Source organism: Magallana gigas, chromosome 8 (genome assembly GCF_963853765.1).
Source record: "Magallana gigas chromosome 8, xbMagGiga1.1, whole genome shotgun sequence".
NCBI lineage: Eukaryota > Metazoa > Mollusca > Bivalvia > Ostreida > Ostreidae > Magallana > Magallana gigas.
The window spans coordinates 41,777,102-41,796,551 of record NC_088860.1 but is presented as its reverse complement, the minus strand read 5'-3'; the positions used below and the strand labels follow the sequence as shown (position 1 = coordinate 41,796,551).

Genomic DNA, 19,450 nt, shown 5'->3' with positions numbered 1-19,450 from the left:
GGAGAAATTGTGATATTGTGTGATAACTTGTACATTTCCTATAAGAACATTAAATCTAATAAATGATAAATCAAGAGTTTAATAAAAGGGCATGCTAAATTAACTTTCTAGTAAGATGGTTCTACTACTAATTTCTTTGTTTAATAACACTAATTAGTCATGTTTAAGCACAGGTAGATTCAATTTGAGAGTTCATTAATAAATATAGCACTATTAGATTTTAGTGTTTAATCCATGGTGAACTAGAGATGGTTGTCAAAGCTACTCTATCTGATTTTTGGGTATAGATGTTACATGTAATACTGTGTTGATAAAAGCATGAATTTGTCTGAACACTGAGTTGAAGTGTAAAAAAAAAATACAGGGAAAGGTAATTAAAAATAAAGATTAATCAAGGCAATATCAGCTAACAAAAAAAAGACACTTTAACAATAAACAATATCAGATAGATAATAATATATAATAATACATATACAGAAAAACCTGTCAATCCCGATACCTGTTTAACCTGAAACTCTATCATATCCAAAATCACTCTGAAATATACAGACATTCACTTCATTCTTGTACACACTTTGTATCATTCCAACTGCAATATGCATTACAAATACATTTCATGAAAAAACTGTCAACGATGCCATAAAAAACACACCCAATATACATGTACCGGTAAACAAGTGTCGGAAAAGACAGATTGGTCCGAGGTTTTCTACAAAAGATCTACAGTTATGCCCAAATAAGCCGTCTCTGTGCAGGTTTTTTTTTTAATTTTTTAAAATTTACTTTTATTAAATAAAATTTCAAGGATTTCTTCTTGTTTATACTACAGTGTTTTTCATTTGAGCGATGATTGTAGCACTAATGTATTATAATTGTCTTGTTACAATAGTTGAGATACAAATGTAGCAACGACTGTTTAATTTCATCTGAATGCCAATTCCTGCAATATACTTGGACAAAACTTACACAAAAAAGAATTAAACAACTACATTTAATATATAAAGAGAATATTTAGTGTACACATCTACAGTTACTATAAGTTTACAAGATTTCTTACGCATGCATTTCAAGCAGCCTTAATAAGAGATTGTGGTTACACATGAAAAATCACAAGTAAATGCTCTGTTCAGTGTAAGGTTTCCAAAGAGAAAAAAAAGTTAAAATAGCTGTGGGAAAAAAGTCTGAATCTCAAAGTGAAAAAAAATCAAAATAATTGTATTATGCCCCAATAGCACTATATGTGTGTACAAAAACTGGACCAGGCTTTTTTTCATAATAAACTCTGTTAGAGAGTTTGAGACAACTTTTTTCTTAATAAGAAATAAATAAATAATAAAAAGAATAAATATACATATTCAAGACAAACAATACATCTACTTGTATGTCTTAGTTCCCTTTGCTATAAGTTTTATATACAGTCGAACTTCTTTATCTCGAACACTGATATTTCAAATCCAATGGATATGTTGAAGAGATTTGTAAGTCCCAACCACATATTTTTAAAGTATTTTACCCTCGATATCTCAAATACTTAGATATCTAGAAGTTTTTAAAACTGTCCCATCGAGTTCAAGATAACGAAGTTTGACTGTAAACAAAATAGTTGATCACTGTATAAATATTTTTTGTTAAGCTATGAATAAAAAGTTACCTTTATATGGAGAAATATTCATAAATGGGAGATAATTATACATCATACTGTCATACATGTACTGTAATTATCAAAAGTTTCTAGCGTTTACAATGATCATAGAGATACAGTGTATTCCCAAAATGGTTCAAGTAATATGATACATGTACTTGTATCTTTATTTCAAATATGTATATATTAAAAAAAATTAATCAGTCTTTAATAATTCAACCACTGAGAATTGCTTTATCTAAAAAAAAAAAAAAATTTTTAAATTGGACGGTAAATTAAAGACTCTTTATTAAAAATAAAACAATCATGAAATGCTTTGCAATATCATCAATGCATACTGTTTATAAGGTAAATTCAATAAAAGAAAATCTTTACTGAGCTTTAAATGAACATCTGTGTAAAAGCCCTACTTTGGGGGAAAAAAATTAACAGGATTTCAGAATAACGAAAGAAAGAGAAGAAAACTTTAACCCCTTGAGCTTATTAATAATAAAAAGTTTGAAAACAATCAACACAAAAAAAATAATTAAAGACACAAACTTATAAGATAAAGATGACAATAACAATTTTTCACTAAAAAAGAAGGCCAGAGACACAAGGTGTGATCCCCATGGATGCTGGGAGTGTGTCACTTTGTCTGTCTGTGTGTCGGTATGGACTGTGATTTTTCTGTTGTATCGCTCACAGATCTTGAGGTTGGTGATGAAGACTAGATGCTCAACTTGTTACTTCCTAGTCTTCTCATGATTAGAAACATCCTGCAATACAAAAGGATCATTAAAAAACATCCTACATCCTACAATATGAAGGCATGGGAATTCGTTAGAAACATCCTACAATACAAAGTGATAATTAGAAACATCCTACATCCTACATCCTACTACATATACAAAAGCTTAGGAAATGGTTATTTGAAACCAGCAGAGGAGATGCTTATTATAACATCCTAATATACAAAAGGCATGGAAGATTCATATTAAAAATGTCCTTCAGTACAAAATAAGAAACATCCTACAATATAATGGCATAGGAGATGATTGACATTAACATGAAGAGGTGGATGCTGTTTTCCTACAATGACCAAGATAAGCTTTACTTAGGGTTGTCTCATGTATGTTTTGATATAAGTTTACAGAAAATTCAAATCGTAAGAATGATCCTGTAAAAATTACATCATTTGGTGATTGAATATTACTATATAATAAACTTATATGACAATAAATCACCAAATTCCTCTCAAACTATGCAAGTAATCAAACAGTAAAAATCATAGCCTATAATCCCAATACCTCTAACCAGCAACATGTAAAACATGTCAGACACCATTTAATTCATATCTCTAGAAAATAAAGCGAGTACATTGTACACTTACATGGCAGCCCCACTTATAAAGGCTATCGTTGAACTGCAGACGATGTATGGCAAGTTTTCCCAAGAGAAGAACATGGTCTTCATGACACGCGTGTTCCTGACACTGGTGGCCGGTCTCTTAAACCTCTCCTTCCATTCTCTGTCCAAAACAATTTGATGTCAACGAATATCACAATATAGAATCCGATGCATATATCTTTTATTTTAAAGTTTTTTTTTTATATTATTGAACAAATGACCTGAAGCTATTATATGGTTAAAAAATTCATTAACTTCAAACAAATTTGAATTCTTATTAAGAAGAAAAATCAGGTAATCTATTTATATCAAACAGTAATTGTGGGTACTTTTCTTTGTTCTACATTTGTTTATCCCTGAAGAAAAAAACACAAAGCTGGTAATTACAACAAGATTCTTACTTTGGAGGAAAATACAAACTATCTTATAATGACCAGAAAAACAGGAGAGAGAGAGAGAGAGAGAGAGAGAGAGAGAGAGAGAGAGAGAGAGAGAGACTTACAGTGGGGGGTTGGCCTCTGGCCGACTTGACCAGTCCCAGATCCACTCTGTGCCTGGGTCCCTGGACTCCTGGAGCTCATTGTTTGGGCTGTGAGGACTCTTGGGGCTGAAGGTCAAAATATTTTTGAATCATAAATTACAATTCATTAAACACTTTCACATTTTCAGTTGTTATGAACTGAACATAAAGTCTCATTTAATGCAGTTGCACCCTCTCCAAAACTGATGTATTTGTCAATGCATGATTAACTGTACAGGTTTATGAGGAAAAAATAAACTAAAATTGGGCCGATTTGTTTTAAATATTGTAAAAAGATTTATAAATTTTTATTAAACCAGTGAAATAGAGCATTACACACTCTAACTGATTTGAATAAACATGAGTTGACAGACCTTCCCTGAGCGGAGGACTCTTTGCTGTTTGCACGGGACGGACTCCTCGATTCCTTCTGAGCCTCAATTAACAGCTTTTCCACCTCCGAATTTCCATTGTGGATAGAGTGGAGCGCTCCTGTGGAATTTCCGCTCGATTCCAGATCCACCCAAGAGTCTACAACCAATGGACAGAAAATTATCCACATATTTTATTCAGGGCTTAGGCCTTAATAGGCATTTATACTTTACAGGGGATTTTTTTAGGCAGGGGCATAATTTTGTGTTTTGTTTACTGAAAGATTTGTGATTTTTTTTGGCAGTCAAATCCTTTTTTTTCAACATACAGGCACAGAAAAGCTTATAAATGTACTTTCAAGTGTGCAAATTCAATAATTTACAATTTTTACAAGCAAGGCCTACAGTATGTCTGCAACCTCCTAACTTCATGTTCAGGTGGCACCACACACAAGTCATTACATTTTTTCACATATTTAACAGCACTGGATGGGACTGTTTTAAAAAATAATTTTAACCAAATTAAGGAGAACAATTTTCATATACATGTAACATTGACACAATGTGTGTCACAGAGGGCATGCACTGCTTCACAGACTGAAAGAACTAACTTTACAAAACACTTAACTGATTGCAATGCCTGCTGACACAATCAATTATATGTCACAGTCAGTGAAAACAAGGAAATTGTGTACAAAAAATGTGATTGTTGCATGCATGTGCAATAAAAAAATGTAATGCTATGCAGGAGCATACTGAATAGAGAGTTATCAGCAGAACTAGTCTTATGCGTGGCCTCAATTTCAGCATGTTTTTTTTAATCTAGAATATCGGTAATTCTAATTGAATTCAAAAGTACAACAAAAATATATGATTACATGCTCTTTTTGAAAAAATTTTGTACCATATATTAATAGAATTAAGAGTTCAATTTTTAAGATTTGAATAAATGACTTAATTTCCATTTGTTTAATTAAGCTATTATTAGCTCCTTAATGTGTAACATGTCCCACATTTTTCATAATTATACATGCAGCCAGGGTCAAAACAGGCGACCTATAAATACAATGTACATAATTATTGATTAAGCTGGTACATAAGCATGCTTCAATGGTCAATATCCTTCCTTCTTTGCATCATGTGTGTTTGGAGTTGATCAATTAATGACTAAAGGATGTCATTTTGTAACAATACTGATTATACTGAAAATCCTGGTGTACATTGAAAATACATGTATTTATGCAATATCACATACATCTTATATAATACAATCCACTGATCATCCACACAACATTCATTCAAAAATGTTTTTGGATTTTTCGGGAATTTTTTCCCATAAATTTATAGTGATGAAAATGGACAAGTGGAGAATCATATCTATTTATTAAGAAAAGCAGTTCAAAAATGTGTGCCTGAAATAAACATGACCTCAATAACTGCTACAAAATACACCCCTCCCCCCCCCAAAAAAAAAAAAATTAAAAGGGGGGGGGGGGGAATTACCGGTACCAATATTCTGCGTCATTTTTAATAGAAACCAATGGATTGCATATTTACACAGCTCTTTACAGTATCTCATTTATGGGTTTAATTAAGGAGGTAAGGGACACCTTTATATTGTGATGTTAAATTTTCTTGCATTAAATTAATTCTAAAATTAATTTCAAAAATTCTTAAAATGCATTTTACACTCAATTCACAATATTGCTTAAATTCAAAATTCAAAACAGACCTGACTTTTCTGATGCTATAGATATATCTTCAGACTGTAAACTCAATAATCTCATTGACAAGGTGTTTCATGCCACCTTACTTAAGTTTATCTATATGTATAGTCTGTGTTGCAAAAATAATTTGCATTACAAACCAACTGGAGTCATATCATTGTTTAATCTTGAAATAAAGTGAATTGGCAGGAAAAAGGGGCTCTGTTAATAAACAGTATCCATGCAGTAAAATAGCTTGCATCAGACTCAGACCCGTGTATATTGTACGTGCTCAGAGTACATTGAATTTTAAAGAAATTTCATTTAAGGATTGAATTTCAAAATTTAAACTTCTTACAAATTGATACACTTTTAAGGTGCCTTGATAATGACTCTTTAACTCGAAATTCTATGCTCAAAATTTGGTTAATTCAATGTAGAAACTCGATCATGCAGGCAGCATAATGGTATAAAATGATTACTACATGCTGATAATACAGTTTGCGAGTATGTGACACATAAAAAAAGATGTGAAAACTTGATACCCATAGGGAACAGTGAAATTGCATGTGTAATACAGTTTGCGAGTATGTGAAATATAAAAAGATGTGAAAACTTGATACCCATAGGGAACAGTTAAATTGCATGTGTAAATGAACTATGAGTAACCTCTATGAAACTCGAGCCTTGCGATTCACATCTAGCAAGGATGTATGGGTAACACTAGGTATTATTTTTCAAAAAGGCTGGCAACTTTTCCAGGAATCTCTAAATTGGCAGGTACACGAGTTTTGTGTATCGAAAACTGTCTGAAAAGTTAGATATAGCCTGATTGCCAGGTTTTTATTCTGACAATGCTAAAACTTTTGGAAGGTCTGTTCTAAAATAGAAATTTTCTAACATGATGTCATGATCAATGGAAGGATTTTAGACACCTGGCAGAGTTTTAAAAGAAGAGTGTTGCTGTATAAATTTACATGTGATAATCTAACTCCTATTCTTTTCAAAAATTAAAACATGCTGATATTGAAAAATGCAACTATATATAGTACTCTGATCTTGAACAGGTGCAAGTGTAATCAGCCTTAAAAATAGCTGAAAAGGTTAATGTATATTAACTGGGTCAGATTACTTAACAATAATTAAGTCCTTTTTATACCCCCCCCCCCTCCTTTAAAACAGACAAGTACATGAGGACAGGATTTATATACATGTACAATTACACAAAAGCAAAGCCTTTGATTAACTAGCTTTGATGGTCAGCCAGGTGAATCATGAGAACCAGGTATAGAAGAATGTTAGAGAGCGGGCCGTCAGCCACTAACAGGGCCACGAGTCCGAATGTAGGCCTGAGAGGTGACCTGGTTATAAACTTTCATAACTGTCCTAGCTAGTCGAAACCCCCAAGAGGCATTAAATGCCTTTAAACAACCCACTTTTATGGTTAGTCTTGGATCAAATACGAATGTAAGTTCATTGCTTATTACATGTACTTGTACTTGTATAGAGGTATACCTATACATTTAGATGACACGGATTGACAACGGTATACCAATAATATACGTTCACATGTACTTATCATAAATTGGTCTCTAAGATTTCTTTGCCCTGTGCCTGATTGTTACAAAAAGGTTTGAATTCTGGAAAATGCATGGGCAGAACTTGTCAATGAGAAGATAAGATATAAAGTTCTGTTACATGAATGGAATGACCTTGACCTGAATGACCTTGAACACCAACTTACGGTCAAAATTCATAGTACATTCAACATTTGACATAGTGTTTAATGTAGATGAAATATAGGGTTCATATATTCTGCATTTACAAGTAACTTTAACTAGTAGTAGTTTTCAGTCTGGAGTACGTAATTTGAGATATGAAGTGTGGTTTTGTCAAAAAAAGGGTTGCGTTGACTTTTAGTAGCGATGTCCTTGACAAACTATATACATGATTGTACAGTTTTGTTGCTGCGACTGCAGTTATAAAATAACTCTGGCAGGAGCTAAAAGGATAATGTTAAGCAAATATAGATTTGGACTCCAGCCCAACACCATATTCTTTTAAGTACTATACATGTACTACCAAGAACCTTAAGTAAGCTATTTTTTCTGGATAGATGCAATATGCTTTGAAGATACATGTACTTTAGCTCCTTTCCTCCCTGCCTCCCTCCCCCTTTCTCTCTCTCTCTCCCTCCCCCTTTCTCTCTCTCTCTAAAACACACAAATTAACACACTTTTTTTTTTCAAAATGAATTTCAAGAAATTCATTGAATTAATGTTTCATTGAATAATTACTGCTTGTAAAAACATTAAACTTTAATCAAACTGGCCAGTCCTGCTGTGTGTAATTCATTTGAATCATGGCTAATTTAATAACTTCATATAAATTTATGGTATGATACATATGATGAATATTATAAAGCATATTCATAATAAACTTATTACGAGTGTTTATTAAATCATTTTCCAAAGAAACAAAAAAGGACAATACCTGTATATACAGAGAAAAAAGACAAGTACAGACACCATTATTTAGGTTTTTGGTTTTCTTATTCCCCTAAGCAAATATTTATTAATAACCTTGACCTTAAACATGCACAGTAATAAATAATAAGGTCATGTTCAGTACAAGGTTGACTGCGATGCATTTTAGTACCGTTATATTATGATGTATGGTCATTTTGGTAACTCAAATATTCAATTGATTTCAGAAATACTTTGAGATCAAGCTGTCATTAATGTCATGAAAGATACATGAGAACAAGAGTTGTTCACCCCAATATTTAATATATTCTGAAAGATAAACAGCTAGTAGCTAGCAAAACTCATTTAATCCATCATTTCAATGAAGTTTTTATGAGCTTCTGTCTTTGAAAGCTGAGCAGACATTGTATGATCTAAATGAATTGAAATCAAGGTAAAAAAAAAATGTCCAAAAGTTTTATTTTCGGGAAGAAGGAAAAAATCAAATGCTGAATCAAAATCTTCCTAACATTTTAAGTGACCATGGCATTCAATCATCATTGATAATCAACACATATCATTATACTACAGTCTAACGTTATATAGCGAATGTACTGCATTGAGTATATAACTATTATATATGTGTGATGTAATCCTTCTAGAAGAGTAAAGTGGCCTTCACTCAATATTTGCCATCACTTTACATTAGCCTATATAGCTTACATAGAAATTCAGTCTGACTCATTGTTTTCCTCCTTAATTCATATACTTTCTCATACTTGTTTCTTGATTTTTTTGTTGGGGGTGACAAATGAATTTAAATGAATTACAAGACTTTAATAAAGAAATATTATATGGCAGTGGATTGAGGCATTCAGTTATCCATGTAATCTACAGATTGAAACAGTTAAGAAAAAGCAAATTACACATCTAAATCACATCTTAAGATTCACAATGTAAGCAAAATATAACAATTACATCCAAGATATTTCTTTTAATTAATCATACATGCAATCTAATATTACACAATTTAACAACAACTTATTTAACACTTGAAACAGAACACATAATTTGCATGTATAAGTCTGTCCCAAGTTATTTATGCTGCATATTTGAACGATTTTGAATAAAATTGCACATACTTGTGACAGAGGTGCAATTAAAATCGATGAAAGGGAAAATTCCCAAGATAACTTCATTCACACATTATCATTTTTCCTTCGTAAAAATTCACAGGAACGAAAACAGATTTCCTACGGAGATTTATAATGGGGAATGTTGACATCTTTTCTCCATTCGGAAATACTCAGGATGCCTCGCGCAATTTTTCAACGTTATCATCCGGGCGTCTACATCTCCTTGGCAATGGAAACAAGAGGCCCAGGGGCCACATCGCTCACCTGAGCAACAATTGCCTTAATTCTGATCAAATTAGCATTACAGTATCAAAATATCTTGACAACTGAGTACAGTAGATCTTGCTAAAAAAATTGAAAAACTGCCAATTTTTATCAACCTCTTATTTTTTGGTAAATACCAAGCCCCTTTTGTTGTTTTACCTGTAAGAAGATTTGTCTCTATTCCTATATACCCCCCCCCATTTCATGGCCCCATTTTTCTCTAGGGAATCATGGTTTCATCAGACTTAAATCTGCATAACCTTTGCTTTCACACTAAGTACTGAGTTTTGAACCGAACACTTTCCCAGAATAGTTTTAAAGATTTTCTCTTTATATTCCTATGTAAAAATTCAAACCGCCATCACGGTCCCGCCCTACCACTAGGGACTGTGATTTTGCAAACTTGAATTTACACTACCCGAGGATGCCTCTACACAAGTTTAAACCCTTTCTGGCCAAAATTCTTTAAAAAGAAGATTTTTAAAGATTTTCTCTATATATTCCTAAGTAAAAATTCATCCCCCATTGTGGCCTCACCCTACCCCTGGACTATTATTTAAACAAACTTGAATCTATATGATCTGGGGATGCTTCCACTCAAATTTGGGCTTTCCTGGCCTAATAATTTTGAGAAGAAGACTTTTAAAGATTTTCTCTATCTATAAAAATTCATCCCCCATTGTGACCCTGCCCTACCCCCAGGGACCATGATTTGAACAAACTTGAATCTACACTTCCTAAGGATGGTTACATGCCAATTTGAGATTTCTTGGCCAAATATTTTTGAGAAGAAGATTTTTAAAAGATTTTCTAAATATATATCTATGTAAAACTTGATCTCCCAATTGTGGCCCCACCCTACCCCCGGGGATCATGATTTGAACAAACTTGAATCTACACTACCGGAGGATGATTCCATTTCAATTTGAGCTTTTCTGGCCTAATAGTTTTTGAGAAGATTTTTAAAGATTTTCTCTATATATTCTTATGTAAAACATGATCCCCCTATTGTGGCCCCACCCTACCCCCGGGGACCATGATTTGAACAAACTTGAATCTACACTATCTGAGGATGCTTCCACTCAAATTTGAGCTTTCCTGGCCTAATAGTTTTTGAGAAGACTTTGGCTCAGGTGAGCTAAAAAAGGTTAAGTTTACAATACAATAAGTTGTTAAAGTTGGTTTCTGGAAGAAGAGACTTTGAAAATTTTCTTAATAAATATTGAAATTTTTTTTAGTTTTTTAATCTTTAGTTTTTAAGATCTGTGTACAAACATAGAATCGTGAGCAAATCTCTGTATCTTGCTTATAATTCGAAGCTTAACACTCAAATTTGGTTAGTAAATAGAAATTGTAAACAATTAAAACACAAGAAACATGCACTATAACAAATAAAGAACACAATTTATTTTTTCGAAATGAATCATATACATACATGTACATGTATATACCTACATATTTCCGACAGCGATATCAAACTCTATTTAAACTGAATAAACTCGAGAAAATGCCGAGCATCTCAACAAAACCTATTGCATTAATATACCATTACGCAAAATATAATGCCGAATTACCGATAGAATGAATTGTATTTCAGTACTTTTTTGATACATCAGATTTTGCTTAATTTGCACAGGTAAACAGTTAACTGTTTGATTTACCGAAGTCTCTGTTTGATTTGATACGTAAAAATCACGAAATACAGACGATAGTTCCCAGGTTACAAAGCATAAATAATGAAAACGAAACGAAAATCAGAACAAGCTAACACCAACGTCATGTGTGAAAACTGTCAACGCATTGAAATATTTAGCCTCAATTTACTTCACAAAATCGGCACCAATATATTTTGCATGTTTCAAAAATTTCCCTTCATTCGCGAACTGTTGCACAACAAGCAAATTCATCATAGTCAGATCGACCCTTTTTCGTATAATGTCATGGCTGCTTTAAACAAAGAACCTCGTTTTAGATGTATGGAATACGAGTCTTGGTAAAATGGGTACGCAAACCCGGGCCGTGGCAAAATAAAAGCCGGGGCAGATCGGCAATCGTCAATTCCAAATACGCATTATTTTGCAGCAATATTTACAGCAAATATAAATATACTGGTCCATCAAATATCCTGAAATTTTAATGAGATTGGCAGATTAATAAATGCCAATCTTTGGTTTTGCCCAGGCCAAGTCTTGTCTACCCATTTTACCGGATGCCGAATCCGAAGCTATTTAACTGATTGAAACACGCCTTTCCTTTATTATTATTTTCGTAATAACTCAGATTTGAAACAGAATTAGACCTTAATTTTTGCAATTTATATTTTCCTTCCCATAAGGATAATTTATGCTATACTACGTTGAATTGGAATCAGTAGTTCTTGAGAAGAAGATTTTTTAAAATGCACCCCCCTTTTTCTACAGTTTCAAGGTTTTCTCCGCTTTGAATACAGATCAGACTTTTATTTCTGCAATTTATATTCGCCCTCCCATAAGGATGCTTTGTGCCAAATTTGGTTGAAATTGGATAAGCGGTTTTAGAGAAGAAGTTCAAAATGTAAAAAGTTTACAGACGGACAGACAGACGGACAGACGGACGGACAGACGGACGGACGGACGGACGGACGACGGACAAAAAGTGATCAGAATAGCTCACTTGAGCTTTCAGCTCAGGTGAGCTAAAAACACATAGACTTTTTATTTTTAGCCGTGTATTGATACCCGATAAGCTAGAGGGGGCGTTTCAAAGGGCAAATCTTGGGATTTTTTCATACTATTGAATGAACATCGTCTGAACCAAGAGGTATTTATAAATATCGAATAATTTAAGGAAATATGTGGCAAAAATATCTTGGGACAGACTATAGTAAAAAAGCACTACTGGCGTGCGACCAGTTCTCGCCGAGTACCATTTCTCGCCAGTACATTGTGACGTCATTTTATCAACACATAAAATGATGTCACAATGTACTGGCGAGAAATGGTACTCGGCGAGAACTGGTCGCATGCCAGTATATCTGGCAAAGTTTATAAATATCAAATACTGTACATGGATTTTGTACATTTATTACATTTACACATAACAGTGATCAATATAAAAAATCAATTAATTAATATATTGATTGACATTGCTTATATATTATGTGCATGGGCCACCAACGTTATATATTGCTATTAAAATGATAATTATTTACAATGGTTGATCATGCAGGGTTGAATAGTGATGGTCACAATGTAATGTGTTGTGTACTCCGTTACAAACTCTTTATGCCTATTTCATTGTCTATTCAGCTATTTACACAACAGACGTGACTGTCAGATCAATTATATGTTTTTTGAGTGTACGGAGGACATTTGTTAGGATATGAATTAAATTTTCTGTTTCTTTTTCTGAACTTCTTATACGAATTTCCCTTATTCGTGTTACATCAGACATTTCCACATCATACACACGCTCAAATTCCAGAAATAGCTCTCTTATACAGACAGACCTTCTTTTGACAAATGGCTGCGAAAAGCCAAAACAATCGAGGAAAAAACGCGGGCACCTGTTTAAATGCCAGTCTAAAACGTTTCTTTACTTTGTACATACCTTGAAAGTCTTCCTGTTTTGACACAGAGGCCATGTCTCTGTTTTTCTGGACAGTTTCGAAAAAGACGCAGATCTATAACTATTGTCTAGTGCTGTCACGACACTTTGTTGATATTTTGGGTTCTATTTACCTCGACGTCATCAAATCAGTCACATGACCGCAAAGCGACACCTGTAATAATGTCAAGAAAGAACGATAACTCAAAATTTCAAGATAAGTTTTTACGTCGCACTTGCACAATGTATTATAGTAAAAAAGCACCAATGAATTGTTTTTCATGGGCAGGGGGTGGGGGTATCTTGAAATGTAGAGAATTAAACTTCTTTTTAGAGAATTATGTATACTATAAACGACACAGCCAGTAATAAACCATAAAATGGCATTCATTCTGTTTTGACGGAAAAAAAATCAGAAGATTCGCAATTATTTTGACAAAAATGCAAAACATACAAAATGATCAAAGACATGTTTGTGAACATACCTGTAAGAGTTCTCAAAAAAAATTAAGAATTATAAATTTAAAGGATCTTTTTTAATCTTGTTTTCAACATAATTATAAAATCTGTTAATTACAGTGTTAAATTTTTAAATCTGTAAATGAAGAGTCTGAAACCGGAATTACACATAAAATCATTTAAATGGTCAAGCCTAGTAAAAATTTAAAACGGTATTCATACATGAAGTTCTCTCGATCACATTGAAATCGCACTGTCAAATTCCACCTTATATAAAACTATTATTTCTTGTCAGTAGGACATATCGGTATTGCTTTTTTTGATTGAACAACAAATGTACTCGTAAACCGGCACTGGATTCGCCTTTGAATCTTATTTTTTTTTAAATATTCGTTGCTAAAAAAAATGTTCCTACAACCTCCAGCCCCCCCTTAAACCATTCCGCGGTGCTGATTGGAATTGTTAGAAATTCAAGTTAAAATTTTACATGTACATGTAAAATCATCATATCTACCGATTTCATTTTCTTATTTTAAGTAAAATCATATAAGTGTGTTCACATATACATGACTATTGATTTATGTAACCAATTTTAGTAAACTTCATTTGCTTATTTCATTATGTTCACATTGAAAGTACGGGGGGGGGGGGGGGGGGGTAGCTTCCAGTTCCTTTTTCATTCCATTCAAACTTTATATTGCAGAGTTGATCACGTTTATGCTTCTCTTCCACAATAAAAGTTGTACACCTAGTTACATGGTATATGGTGAAACTGGACGATTTCCTCTGTATATAACCATTTTTACTAGAATGATTTCATTCTGGGCCAACATAATCAATAGCAGTGAAAACAAGTTAAGCAAAAGCATATATATGTATGTACGTATTCTTTTTGATAAGGGACAAATATTAAATCCATGGCTATGCTCTTTAAAAAATGTTCTAGATAAATGTGGGCTTTCAAATTTATGGTGTGATCATGAATCGTACCATTATAACTCCAGTTGGATTAAGACAACTATTAACCAAAGGTTAAGAGATCAATTTTTACAAAAATGGCATAACGATATTCAGGAATCGACTAAGGGTGTTATATATAGAATTTATAAAACAAATTTTGAATGTGAACGCTACTTACTCTTGTTACCCAGTAAATTAAGAAAAATATTAGTTAAGTTTAGAACTACAAATCATCATCTTCCGGTTGAAATAGGAAGGTGGAGTATTGTTGAAAGAAGTAAACGTTATTGTAATTTGTGTAATTGTAACAGAATTGGTGATGAATTTCATGTTATATTAGAATGCAGGGCATTAAGTAAATTACGAAGTCAGTTTTTAGATACATATTACTGTTCTTCTCCTAACACTAAAAAGTTTTATGAAATCATGTCTTCAGACGATTATATCACATTAAGAAAACTGTGTTTCTTTATTTCAAAAATTAATCATATTGTTCGTTCACCCCACTTACTTTCTTGAACTTTACAACTATATTGTATATATGTAAATATGTTTGTTCTTCTTATGTACCTCTTGTACCATTATATGGTGTTGAGTGAAAATAAACTGAAACTGAAACTGAAACAATTAATTAAAGGAACTTTGCTATTTAATTTCATTAATTATGAACATTATTTTTACTGGACCGCAGGAAATATTTTCGCTTATGGAGAAAAAGAGTCAAAGAAATTTCATATAATTAGCATACAAATTTAATTTAACAACCAACAAGTATCGATATCTAACTTCGGTTAAGACAAAGGATATCAAACAGCCTTGAATTCCCTCGCATGCAGCATCAATTACTGAAACGTTATGTACATGTACATGTATTTCAAATTTTGCAGTATTCACCTACTTCACTGCTCGTTGTATTTAAACTTAAATTCCAATCAACAAATAAATTAAAATAGTTATCAATGATTGGATAGTTTACAATAACCATGTTAGCCTTTTACCTGTATGCTATATTTGTATTTTCATCGAGTTAAAAACAGACGGACGGTTTTTTCACACGCTTTATGAACTGTAGAACATGATAATGATATTTTCTATCTATTTAATTCAAAACTTTCATTGTAATTGTAAAGTGTTATGTCAAAAAATAAAATGTGCAGAGAGAGATGTGTTCAGAAATATGTGTCAACTTCTGTATTTTTCGCAATTGTAAAGATTTATGCATGACACGGAATTATGAATCTAAAAATAGCGAATGTAAAAAGCATACATGCATGCATTACATTCATTCGACGCTGCATTATGGAAAAGCACGTAAAAACTAGTATTGTTTTCTTCACCTGAATATATATTTTACTTAATTGCAGGTTAGCATTAATGAAAACAATTATACGAATACACAACAAAAACTCTGCATATAGAAAAATATGCGTTGTTTTTATTGTTAAAAATTGTATTGTTTCCTATCTTTTCCTGTTTTTTAACGAAATGCCCTACACGAGAAGGAAATCCTCGGGAGGAAAAAAAAAGTACTGATATATACATGTATATATGCATTTTACCTACCTGTATTTTTGGGAGTCGATGTTCCTAGACTTTTATCAGCTATAGCTGTTCTGGGAATGAGTCAGTGGACTTCTGGGCAGACAAATAAACACTGTAAAGTACGTGCATGATTTCAGGTGAGCGCGGAGTTAATTGTCTAAAATCACTATAGGAAACAAAAGTTGAAGGGAACGGAAGTGACAGTCATCACGTCGGCCATGTTGTAACTTTTAAACTAAATTCAATTTGTAGATATTATGTTTTTTATACGTTTTATCTATACCAAGAGCGCTCTCTCGTGTGTGCAATGTTATAATGCACATGTTAATGGAAAAGAGCTGTAAAGACTCCTCAATGGACCGCGCAGCATGCGGATCAACAGACAGACGGACGGTGCACTCTTCTCCTCCTTAAAAAAGCAACTATTTTCATAACAGTAACATAAAATCCTTAAGTTTCTTATTAAAAATATTCGCCTTTTTTCAACATCTTCGATCAGGTCAGCGACGCATTTGCTTGCCATGTGCGAAACCCAAGTCTATATATTTTCTTAATAAACTGATTATAACAAATATTGCACTTAATTCTCGGGTAGGTAATTTATCGTATTTGACTCAAAACAGCAATAACTGTATAATATTCACCGCTTGAAAAATGAGTTACATACTTCGAATAAGAAGTGCATGGTGTTGAAGATTTTTAAAACTTAGAACAAAAAAAATTTGGGGGGAATGGAGCTGTCCGATGTATTACATATTTTCCGAGACAAACCTCGTAATATTTACTTGAAGCTTACCTTTCCAGACAATCATAATTGTATAAAAAACGCAATGCGTAATATCTGTGTATTTAAGGAATAAGGAATCATTCTTTGAGTATTATGAGGTGATAATTTTAGTCGGGGCGCGATCAAATCCAATAAAGCCCGAAGGGCTTTATGAAAATCTGATCACGCCCCCGACCGAAATTATCACCTCATAATATTCAAAGAATGATTCCTTATTACTTATATTTATATAATTTGAAGCCCTCGTACGATTAAATATTTAAATATAAATAAGCAAAGCCCGCTGGCGCCTCAATTTGGCGTCATTTGAAGTTATGGGTTTTATAGTACAAAATCGATACGCGTAGTGTTATCACAGGCAACGCCACTGGAAAATGTAAATATATACATGTATGTTATAATTGTATTTGCAGTGACTTAGAGGCCCAATGGGCTTGGTGTTTCATTATTTATTTTGTATTACATATACGTAATTTTTTATAACAGAGTGCGTAATTCAACTAAATTTTCTTCAATAAAAAAAAAACTAAATAAAAAAGAAAAAAGAAAAAAAAGGGAATTCAAAGAAAATCTGAAAAGTTCACTATATACGATCAATCACATGGAGATTCCCTGTCAGACCCAAAATCAAAGTACTGAAGTACTGTCGGGAGTTGATTTTATTGATTATTATCAATTTTAAAATCAACGATATGTTACTTTGACTGGTAAGTAGTTTTTAATCTGTATTTGAATTACGCACATTTTTATAATATGAATTCTCGAACTTTTCCGACAAGAATTTCGAGAAAACCCCATATGAATCAAGTTGTGTAATATTTAAAGATAGAATTAATTCCATCAAACTATGTATCGGTACTCGGAAATACTCGGTGTATCAGTAATCGAAATGTTTCTAAAAATTGTACACGTCTGGATCCAAGCAATATTGAACTCCAGTCTCGTTAAACCAGATGCTCGGCTGTCTCCGTTAATCCCCGACTACCAAGAGAGACTCTCTGCTTGTCGGAGATTTACGGAGACAGCCGAGCGTCTGGTTGAACGAAACTATATTGAACTCTGGCGTAGAAATATATACAACTACAAAAACAATTAAATTGTTCGTACTATATAAAATCTAACTATTTTCAAGGTATTTATAAATACGGTTCTTTTGAAAAACAATGGTACAGCATACAGAACACCGAATTTATCTATTATTTTCAAGATCTAGACTACGTCTTGTCAGCGGTGATGATTTGTGCTTAGGTCCAAACACTGTTTCACTTAAAATTTCGGTTTGCCAGAACGTTTCTAACTTTTTTTTAACATGCTGATTTTATTCAACGTGGTAGATATCGGTCCAAGTGTGGAAATATAACACTAAATTCACTTTGTGATGTTACATGTATCTCACCAAAAAAAAATCAAAACAAAACAAAAACAAAACAAAACCTGGGAATGTAACAAAATTACGATCAAACCAAAAGGCATTTTCTCCGCCTTATTCGCCTATATTCTTTGCAATGGACGCGCTTGATTTATCTACATTGTTGTAGATGATTTACACCATATAATCAAGCGAAATTTGGTGTAGTGTATGTTTTCAATATGGACGCCAAAGTAGTGACTTCTGCCGAGAAGTTCCGTTTTTAAGACAATTCTTTTAATAGCTTTTGAAAATAAATCAATTTTGTAATCCATTGCTACCCTTGCCAGTTTTCAGGTTCATGCAAAGTACAGTATATGTTTGTCTTGTTGTTTTTAAATAGGCTATTACAAAATTGTTTGTTTATAAGTTTATTTTAGGAGAGACTCAATGCTAGTGCATTAATTCATATGCATTGAAAAATAAATGCGTACAAAACTATCTTTTTGTACTTCTTAGTACGCTATACATGTTCAATGTATCTGTTGACTTTTGCTGACAAAATATGTTTTCTTGATACATTTAAAAAATGCAAAGCTTTTGAATTTATTTTTCTTATGTTTTGAACACTTTCATATTTACACACGCAATATGTGCTACAATTAGGCTATCAACTCTAGCATATTCAATGTGCTGACAAAAAGAAATTCTTCAGATTTCTCAGTTTACCGTTTTGTCGCCATATTGAAAATAAGAGTGTAATTTCCAACACATGCCCTGCACAAAGTGTAGACGGTGTACACCTAAAGTGTACACTTTTGCACTTGATTAGAGAAAAGTGTACACCGGTTGTAAGGTGTAGACAAATCAAGCGCGCTCTTAGTTTTAGTGCTTCATGTCTATTGATAATATACATCGACCCTTTTTTATTGTTCCACTTTACTCAAATCAATTATGTGTTAACTATTAAAAATGATTTATAACATACTCCCACGCGGCGAAAAATGACTTGAAGTCAAATTAAAAGAAGATTAATTTTCCATATCTTTTCAACGTTTGAACTTTCTTATTAAAACGACGACATTTATATTTCCATGGCTGATTTGGGCTGCATGGTGGTTGGTTTTAATTGATTAATGGTCTTTAACTTTGATCACATTTATCATGATTATTACATTTACATTATATAATTGTAGGTGGATCGCTGTGAGCCAATAATTTTGCAGACTGGGATATGACCGGTATCAGGCATATAAAGTGGCGGATTTTAGGGATG

The 19,450-nt window shown here is 32.8% G+C and overlaps 1 protein-coding gene across 1 annotated transcript; it reads right to left on the bottom strand.

Moving 5' to 3' along the window:
• Window positions 1-1,912: 1,912 nt before the first annotated feature.
• LOC105340989 (BCL2/adenovirus E1B 19 kDa protein-interacting protein 3) lies at window positions 1,913-13,244 on the bottom strand. Its single transcript, XM_011447260.4, has 5 exons — window positions 13,082-13,244; window positions 3,926-4,082; window positions 3,534-3,638; window positions 3,015-3,152; window positions 1,913-2,400 (listed from the first exon to the last, which is right to left on the bottom strand). The coding sequence occupies exons 1-5, from the start codon at window positions 13,113-13,115 to the stop codon at window positions 2,352-2,354; spliced, it is 483 nt and encodes a 160-aa protein (XP_011445562.1). The 5' UTR covers window positions 13,116-13,244; the 3' UTR covers window positions 1,913-2,351.
• Window positions 13,245-19,450: the final 6,206 nt, after the last annotated feature.